The sequence below is a fragment of the Nematolebias whitei genome, chromosome 5 (genome assembly GCF_014905685.2).
Source record: "Nematolebias whitei isolate Nwh7 chromosome 5, NemWhi1, whole genome shotgun sequence".
Lineage (NCBI taxonomy): Eukaryota > Metazoa > Chordata > Actinopteri > Cyprinodontiformes > Rivulidae > Nematolebias > Nematolebias whitei.
Genome location: NC_056502.1, coordinates 35,961,779 through 35,971,307, shown reverse-complemented (window position 1 = coordinate 35,971,307; position 9,529 = coordinate 35,961,779). Strand labels below are relative to the sequence as shown.

At 37.5% G+C, this 9,529-nt stretch overlaps 2 protein-coding genes across 2 annotated transcripts in view; one reads left to right on the top strand and one right to left on the bottom strand.

The window, feature by feature from the left end:
• Positions 1-3,083, bottom strand: part of rnf144b (ring finger protein 144B) — a 22,300-nt gene extending 19,217 nt beyond the window's left edge. Inside the window, exon 1 of the mRNA XM_037677139.1 lies at positions 2,803-3,083. The gene's annotated coding sequence lies outside the window, so the exon portion shown is untranslated. The remainder of the gene's footprint in view (positions 1-2,802) is intronic.
• A 5,407-nt stretch (positions 3,084-8,490) lies between these two features.
• Positions 8,491-9,529, top strand: part of si:dkey-29h14.10 — a 2,539-nt gene continuing 1,500 nt past the window's right edge. Inside the window, exon 1 of the mRNA XM_037677138.1 lies at positions 8,491-8,552. Within this exon, the coding sequence (XP_037533066.1) occupies positions 8,526-8,552 (27 nt within the window). The 5' untranslated portion in view covers positions 8,491-8,525. The remainder of the gene's footprint in view (positions 8,553-9,529) is intronic.

The following is a 9,529-nucleotide window of genomic DNA, read 5'->3' as shown; positions in this document are numbered from 1 at the left end:
TAAAGTTAATGATGTCCAGTTAACCAGTGAATACAGGGTGCAGTGGTGGGTAATAGTAGTTACAGCCAGTTATGAATCTTAATGCACCATGGTAGGCAACATCCAACATCTGCAAGGTAAAGGGCTGTTCTGACCATTTTGACGAGGGCTCTGTGGACACATTTAAAGGAATGTACAACTGTCTTGTTGTGGATAGCTTTCAAAACATCCTGAGTTCACGTCAGACAGGAATGACGAGCTAACAGCTCGGGCCTAACTAGGCTCAGGCCAAAGTGGAACGCTGCCATCCTAAAGCAACTCCAGTCTCAGAAATGTCATAGCTCCATTTCATGAGCTCTCTACACCTCAGTCAGTTTGCAAAACAAAGTTATTTGTATGGAATTATGTGGTTATTAATTTACAACACAAAGTGTGACATCTGCAGAGAGCTGAGACATTTCAGGTGCAACCGAATGAATATCTTAAAATTTCTGCATAAACAACATCAGCGGTCTGCTTTGGAAGCGCCTGCTCAGATGATCCATGTTGTTGATACGGATCCACTTCCAAAGGGTTTTGCTGCCGTCATGAAACGGCTTTGATCTTTTAAAATTGTATAGCAGTTTGCATGATCGCAAGTCATTTACACTTTTCCATTGCTATCAGTTTTATGGCTGCTGCAGCACAAAAACGGTGAAATTCCTCCGGAACTGATCCCTGGCTTTACTAGAACTGTTTCAGCTACCTGCAGCTGCCACACATAACCACATCCCTGTGTAAATAACCATGTAATGCAAGACTAATGTTGGTCTAAAGGTCTAGGAAATCATGTCTGCATTAACGTCTCTTGGCTGCATTTGTACAGGCCTTTAGCTTGTCAGTCCTGTTGGACCTAGACTCGGTTTCTCCAAACTGAGGTCATTCGAAGGACTATCTACAGAAGGTAAATTATTAATTGTGAACAGCTTTTCCACAGAGATCCCGTTTATAATATCTAGAACAGCTTGAGCTGAGTTAAGAGGGTATAAAAGTCTTCTTTGGATATCAGACACTGGTTGCATATTTTAAACGTGCTAAAACCTCAAACTTCACCAGGCGGCTGAGGCGAGCTGGTCTGAGAAGCTCAGTCTTCACCTCCTTCTACAGGTGTGCAGTGGAGAGCATCCTGTGCTCGAGCATCAACGTGTGGCATGGAGGCTGCACAGCTGCAGAAAGAAAAGCTTTGCAGAGAGTGGTGAAGGCTGCACAGAAGATGTTGGAGTCAGTCTCCCCACCATCACAGACATCTACACCTCCAGATGCAGGAAGAGGGCCACCTGCATCATGAAGGACCTCACTCACCCAGCACACACACTTTTTGATCCGCTCCCCTCAGGAAGGAGGTTAAGGAGCATTAAGTGTAGAACCACTAGACTGAGGAACAGCTTCTACCCTGAGGCTGTTAGACTCATGAATCTCTAATCAGAATAATCACTGTGAAAAACCACATCATGTTGCTGCTGATCAGTTTCATGTTGCTGCTGATCAGTTTCATGTTGCTGCTGATCTGTTTCATGTTGCTGCTGATCTGTTTCATTTTGCTGTGTTCATGCGTGCTCATCTGCTCAAACAGACTCATTTTCGTGCTGTTGTCTGACATATTGTCTTTGTACTACTAGTGCTTAGTGTATTCTTAGTTTAACGTATTACTTAATTCATATCTTAGATCTTATTACTGTTTTTCTTTACAATTTATACTTTTGTTGGATGTAACTGGGACCCTGTGTACACAGTTTTGTTCCACCACATGTACCACATGTGATGAGAATGACAATAAAGAGACTTTGACTTAGACTTCATCTGGTGATAGACAGAACTAAAGTCGCCAAATAATCTAAAAAAGCACAAGATGCTCTAATCTGGGATTTGCATTTAATCCTGTAAAGAGGCGTAGTTGGACAACAGGAAGCTGCAGGGTTTAAAAGCACACTTCTAGAATCACACCCATCCCAAACATTCAGTGTCACCACAATGAGCACTGGAGGTAAAATCACTTCATCCACCTGACTGGGAGCTCATTTAGTAACATGTGCTATTGATCAGCAGCTTGCATGTGGAGAACTGATGGAGGAGCTGCGTAGAACAACATCCACTCTTATTTCTGCACAGTCACAGTTCGCTCAGCTGCACGACTTTCACACAGAAGAGCTGAGCAGATTACAATCATCGCCCCACAGCTGTGTCAGCTTGTCCCGTCCTGCCTGAGCCTGTAGCCAACCCTGTAGTCTTACATGGAAATACCAGCTGAAACTGAAAAAACCTGAAACTCCAATATGTCACTGGTCATATATGTGCAGGCTTTTGTTCAAAGCTGTCCATTGATCACTTCAGGCCTTCAGTTAAACCAGTTTGTGTCAGGGTGTGAAGTGGTTGCAGTTCAAGGTCTCCATGGCATTCCTGACACTGGAGTGGAGGGTGGGGATCCAAGCATCATTGCTGATGAGTGAGGCAGAGGAAAAACTAGATCTGCCCAGTAAAAATCTGCTGCTGCCTTCACACAGACCACCACTGTGCTGCAGGAGGAGCAGCTGGGAGGAGTAAACATCAACTAAACAGCTGCATTTACCCCATGTTTCTGTGCGTGGAGGAGAGGAGGCAGCAATGCATGACTGGCTGGTGCTGGACTTTATACTTGTTTTGACCATATTTAATCTCTGTCATATGTTCCTGCTTGAACAGACCTATCTTGTTCATGCACATGAAGGTTACATTTTCAAATGGGTCGATGAAAATCTACATATTTACGCGTAGTGATTCTGGATGTAGGTAAAAAGGTGGACTTACCTCTGTTGTGGAGCAGTGTGTGTAGGAGCAGCCTGGGTCCAGATCCGCAGCAGCAGTGAGCGCTCGTGAGGCACACACTCGTGTGTTTGAATTGTCATAATCACAACCCCATAAACCGACTTTTTCCAACCACACTCCGAGCTTTAAGGGAAACTAAAGGCATCCCAACAAGCCCTGTGGGCTCCAGGCAGACCCTTCTGTCAGTGGAGGCTCTGCTTCAGCGTTCAGAACCCACCAGGAAGCTGCTCCAGCTCTTTAACGCGAGCAGAGCTCACCTTCCTCTGACTGACCTGATTCGACAGACTCGTGCTGCTTTCAGGGCAGTCCGGAAATTTTACACACACAAACAACGTCGGGGGAGCCACTCTATCTACCGATATTAATGGAACATCATTTACTGTTAAAATTATAAATAAATCAACAACCACACAATTAGAAGCTGCCTAAACGAAACTTTATTCCCTGGGAAAATAAAAAGGCCAAATAAACACACTTTAAAATTTTAAATGCAATTTACTCCTCCAAAGAGCTACTAAGAAATTGTTTTAACACTGATGACAATAAATGCTCATTCTGTGAACAGGATATAGAAACAACAAACCATATCTATGAATACAACAAAACCAAAACATGTTGGAATCACTTAGAAAGGTGGATCACACCGAAAATTACACTTCCTGAACCTATTTCCAGACATATGGTATCATTTGGAGTAAAACTGGAACTCGGTTGTAATCTGGTATTTTGTCTGGCAAACTTCTTTATTCATAAACAAAGAGTGCTAAAATAAGATCATCCCCAGTTTTTAACATTGGTTTATCTGAATTCCAATTATATTTGAAATCTCTGAAATACGTTGAAACATATGAAGACCTGTATGAAATGTTAATGCTAATCCTAAACATGTACCCCCTTGTTGTAGTTTATTTTGTTTTTTTCTTAATTTCACCTTATCATTCTTTAAACAGTTTTTGCTTTGATGTTCCCATATCTAAGTCTGCCTCTACGCCCTTTTTAGATTTACACTTTTATGAATTACTAATAAAAAATAATAAAAAACTTTTGTGTATTGCCATACTTGTTTGTACTTGTTTTTGATGAATAAAGTTTTCTTAAAAACAAACAAACAAACGTCGGGGAGACGCTGACGGCCAATAGCTTCACTGGGCGCGACTCTTTGCCGCCATCTTGCTAGTTGCTATATCAGTCTTTTTTTTTTTTTTAAACAAGCTTTATTTATAATTGTGGTTTAGTTTACAGTATAACGTCAGAATATGAGTCATCAAAATATCCCGGTTCTTTAAATAACAATAACACAAAAAAACAAATAATAAAAAAACAGCTAAAAAAAAGAAAAATGCTTTGGGTGTTCAGGGTTTTACATTCAACATATTTTAATGGTTTTAGATGGCGTTGTATCACAATTTTTAATCATCTAAATAAATTGCTTTACCTCATTAAGAAAATCAGTAAAGTATGCTTTTCTTCCAGAGTATTTGCTACAATTAATGTGATATTTGATATTTTGACATTAACAATAAAATATTTATTAAGTGGTCGGTCAGTAACAAAATGTTCTTCATAGTTACTGTGAATAAAGTCACATAGTTTCTGTGAAAACTAATAAGCAAATGGGCAGTACCACAGGTGACCAACAGTTTCAGAACATATATCACAAAAGCTACATTTAATATCAATTTATTTCTTGAATCTAGTTTTAACATACAGCTTAGCTGGACAGATTTATATAGACACTTTTTGTAGGAGCTTTCTTTAATTTTGTTTGTAATCAGACTTATATTTATTCAGTAGCCAAATCCTTTCCTATGGTATTCATCCACAAACCTATTCCTATGTGGAACAACAGCTGGTTTTGTAGTGACGTTATTCTGAAATAGGGCTCTTATGACTCTGTTGTTACTCACAGTTTGACCAGATAGACATATTTTCCCTAGGTGTATCTACTGGGGATGATAAGATAAGGCTGTGAGCATCAAGCGTCTGTAGACCCTTAAAAAGCACACATACTCCAGAGGGAATGGCTCCAAACACCTTACTCTGGGAGTTACAGAGATGTATTTTCTGAGAAATTCTTCATGAGTGAGCAGAAGGCCTGCACTGTTGAACAACTGGTCCACCCATATTATGTTATTTTGAAACCAGTATTGGATTTATGTTTGTATAAAATGTATTCCAAATCAAATCAGATAGTTGTAGGGAGAGAAATTGTGTTTGTAATTGAGGGATCATGATAGAAAGGCCTGGTGATAAAAAGCAGACATCTTAACATGGATCTCATCGATTTCATAATTACAAATGCAAAAAAGGCCAATGCTGCCTAACTTAGACAACATATGGAGAGGGATATCAAATAGAGGTGGGGTTTTTGAAAATTAGTTGTTGTTTTTTCCCCAATTGATTTTAAATAGGTTATTTAAATACAAAAATCCAGAAAATTGAGACCGCCAATCTCAAATGAGTTCATGACGACAGACTTCTTCAGATAGTGAGTCCTAGTTTCCCAAACAAAGTTAAAGAGCATCTTGTCCAAAACCTTTAAGGTCTCCTTGTTGAGATGCAGAGCCAAAGCTGTATCTGTTAACAATGAGATACCTTTTTCCTTCTGCTGCTTTAGTGAGAAAAGTTCTTCCTGTCAATGATAAATCTCATAGGAGCCACTGATTGAGTTCATTTTGAGTTTTGTATACTGTATGATTGGGTTAAAGTTTTAGGTTCTTCTTTTGTTTAGATCACTTGTTATTGAGACTCCTTAACACTGAAATCCCTCTTTTACAGGGATGTTATATAGACAGTACAGTCCTTAACAAGAACACATTTTTTAATGTTGAGGGATACAGCAGATGCTTTGAGAACTCCTGATTTGCAACAATGACTATAATAATTTGGCTTTCATTCCTCAAAGAGTGCTGTGTCATCTACTAGTTGTGTTAATTTTTATTTTTTATTCTTAACCAAAGACTGAGATGCAGCACAATTTTTAATATGATGACTCATAAGCTGTGCCACTAGCAAAAAGAGCAGGGCAGCCCTGTCTTATTCCTCTGGGGAGACTATATTTTCTACACTGCCCTACAATCTAATTGTGTTTTTGTTTGTTTGTTTTATGGTTACTTTTCCTTTTAAAGACCATTTTATTTTCACTTATTAAAAAAAATAATAACTCAATTTGTACGCATCCTTTATGAGTGTCTATTGTTGTCTTTGTTGTTCTCTGTTGTCATCATTCTTTGTTAAAATCAGGTCTCTTTGTAAACGAGTCCACGAGGCTCAATGGGATTAACCTGAATAAATAAAGGTTGAATGAATGAATAGGGACCTGGCAGTTCGTGTTGATGTTCTTATAGCAGAGGAAAAGTAAAAGCCAAATTTATGAATTGGTCCAATGTATCAAAGGTCTTATATATAGCCATTATTTTTATTGTGTATTTCATTTTTTTTAAATATGTATTAAATAATTAAATGATATATTTAATTATTTAATGGTATGTTTATTGGTACATTTATTTATTTCATTGGGCATTCACATTTATTTATTTCATGTTGTATTTATTGATTTAATTTTGTTTTAACCCTCCATATAAATTGAATTCAGAGCGGTTATGAATGCTCATAATTTCACATTTATTTAGATTTAACGGCAGACCTGAGATTGGATAAACAACTACATTTTTTTAAGCCAATAGGATTTGTTCTTTGTTCTTTAAAAGGTGTTGTGTCTTCAGCGAATTTGCTTATGCTTATTTTATTATTATTTACATATAATAATTCAATGTTTGAGATTTCAATAGTTATAGCTCCGTGACCATGATAAATAAAAGAGGTGAGATACTGCAACCCTGTCTAATTCCTCTTTCCACTTTGAATCTGGGACACGTGCCATCTGGCAGAGAAACACAGCTATATATGTTATTTAACATGGCAATCATATCAAGAAACTCTTTTCTAAATCCAAAATGTCTCAATGTGCTAACAACAAACACTTGTTCCACAGACTCAAAGGCTTTACGGAAATCTACAAACAACATAAACCCATCATATTAAATGACTATATTCAATAAGGTCCTGAACCAGGCAGATGTCGTCATGGATGAATCTTCCTTTTAGAAAACTAGATAGTACTTAGTATAGATAAACTAATTTTTAATCTTGTTGCCACAACTGTTGTGAGGATCATGTAGTCTGTACTCAAAAAGGTAAAGGGTTGTATTATATTTATTTATTTAAAAAATATTTATTTTTCAAGTTTTGTAATTAGTTTTATTATACCTTGTGTCATCGTTTACATAAGCTCCTTCCTGGAAACAAATTATTTTATAGCCTGGAACAGCAGAAGTTTTAAATCCTCCCGGAAATGTTTATAAAGGTTAGCTGTTAATCCGTTCGGCCAGGAGTGGTCAGACGCCAAACTTTTTATTGCACTAATTCAGTGATTCTTTATTTTCATCACAAGTTTTCTTAAAATTTACATCAAAAACAGGAATTAGATTATACTTACTGTATTAAAAAAGGATGAACTGTGTTTCTCAATATGTGAAGATTTGTAAAGATGACTGTAGAAGTTAAATATTTCTTCGGTTGTGCGTTTGGGCTCTGAACATTCAACTCCTTAAATAATGAGACAATTAAATTAAATTCTTGTTTGTGTTTTACAGAAGAAGGCAGAGTTCTTTTCTCCCTCTTCCCTCCACCGGACTCTGGACCTGTAGGCACCCTCTGTCTTATGTACATCTCATCCAGTTGAGTTTACCAAATCTTGCAGAATCACACACCACTATGTATGGAGGGGGAAATGTGACTAAATTAAATAAATACTAATATTTAAATCCATCCATCCATCCATTATCTTTACCCGCTTGTTCCATTTTGGGTCACGGGGGTCGCTGGTGCCCATGTCCAGCTATCACTGTGTGAGGGGTGGAGTACACCCTGGACAGGTCTCCAGTCCATCACAGGGCCACATAGAGACAAACGAGACAAACAACCATTCACTCTCTCTCTCACACCTAGGGACAATTTAGAGTTACCAATCAGCCTAACATGCATGTTTTTGGTCTGTGGGAGGAAACCGGAGCACCCGGAGAAAACCCACGCATGCACGGAGAGAACATGCAAACTCCATCAAGGAAGATCCCCGGACGGGATTTGAACCGGAGTGACCAGCTCACTGAGAGGCGGCAGCTCTACCAACTGAGCCACCGTGCTGCCTAATAATTAAATGTATTGTTTAATTATTCAATACATAATTAAATCATTAAATATACAATTAAATTATTTAATACACAATTGACAAATTAAATGTCCCATTAAGTAAATAAAGGTAGATTAAATAATGAAATGTCATTTTCAAGAATTATTTTTATTTAAAAATACATTATATTATTTCACCGTTGATTTAATTGTATATTTAATTATGTATTGACTAATTAAATGATACAATTGATTATTATGTGATTATTAGTATTTATTTATTTAATTTAGTCACATTTACCCATATTTGCATACACCACTGCTGTCTAAAGCACAAAAAAAAAAAAAAAAAAAAAAAAATAATCTGACGCAATAACATCACGCTTGCGTCACACCCGGAAGAGCCTTGACCGCGCATGCGCTCGAACTCGGGACCAAACTATGAAAAGGTTGTGTGAACACTTGTTTCACGAACACCTGGAGGGACGGACTGCTCGGACCCTGCTACTAACACCATGAACGAAACAGCGTCCAGCGGTCAGGTGAGGCTCTGCTGTAACACCAGCTGCTGACATGTGCTTACTGTCGCTGTGCTAGTTAACCTTCAGCTGCCACTGAACTGTACTAGTTTAACTAGTTCCAGACCACACACTTGTCACACATCAGCTAGTTCAGCTGGGGGATGGTGGGACATTAAATATAGCAAATGAAGCTCTGCTCGAGTTTTGATATTCAGACTATAATTAGTTTTAATTATAAAACTAAATAAGTTTTATAATTTTACTCTAAAGGGAAAATTAACTGGAAATGTTTCCTCTTGATCATTTTCCCTTTAGAGTAAAATTATAAATACTTGCGTCATAGTTTGATTATCAATACTCGAGCAGAGCTTCGTTTCCTATGTTTAATGCTACCTACTAGTTTGTGAGTTGTGTTTGACTAGTAAACTTGAAAGAAGTTTGTGATACTAGTTAACTTGTTCAAACAGTTGTGAACTTATTTAGTCCAGTAGGTTAAACAATCTGTCTAGTTAGGACAAAATGTCTGGTTGCCAAGATAGTAATACTATGAAACATATTCAACTCTAGCTAGTATAGTGAAGTTGTGTACTAGTTTATTAGTACTCTAATAAAAGGTCATGTGAAAGACGCTACAGAGTTGGGTTTTGATCACATCACTTTCAGTTTCACATCCAGTACTTTCCTCTTTTTATACCTCAAGTACCTCTGACTTTATTTTACAGCCACTAACATCAGCCACAACATAAATGCCCACCTGACACTAAACAGACACACTGGGACAGGGAGGACCCATATTATGATATTTAACCTTTTTATATTGTTTTTTTGAGCAACTACAATTTCAGTGTGGATTTTAGAGTTTGCCTACAATTAATTTATAAGATGCAAATAAATACATCACAAATCTTCACGTGGTCAAAATGTGTGTGTGTGTATATATATATAGCATAAAATATATACTATATGCTATAGCATATAGTATATATTATATGCTATAT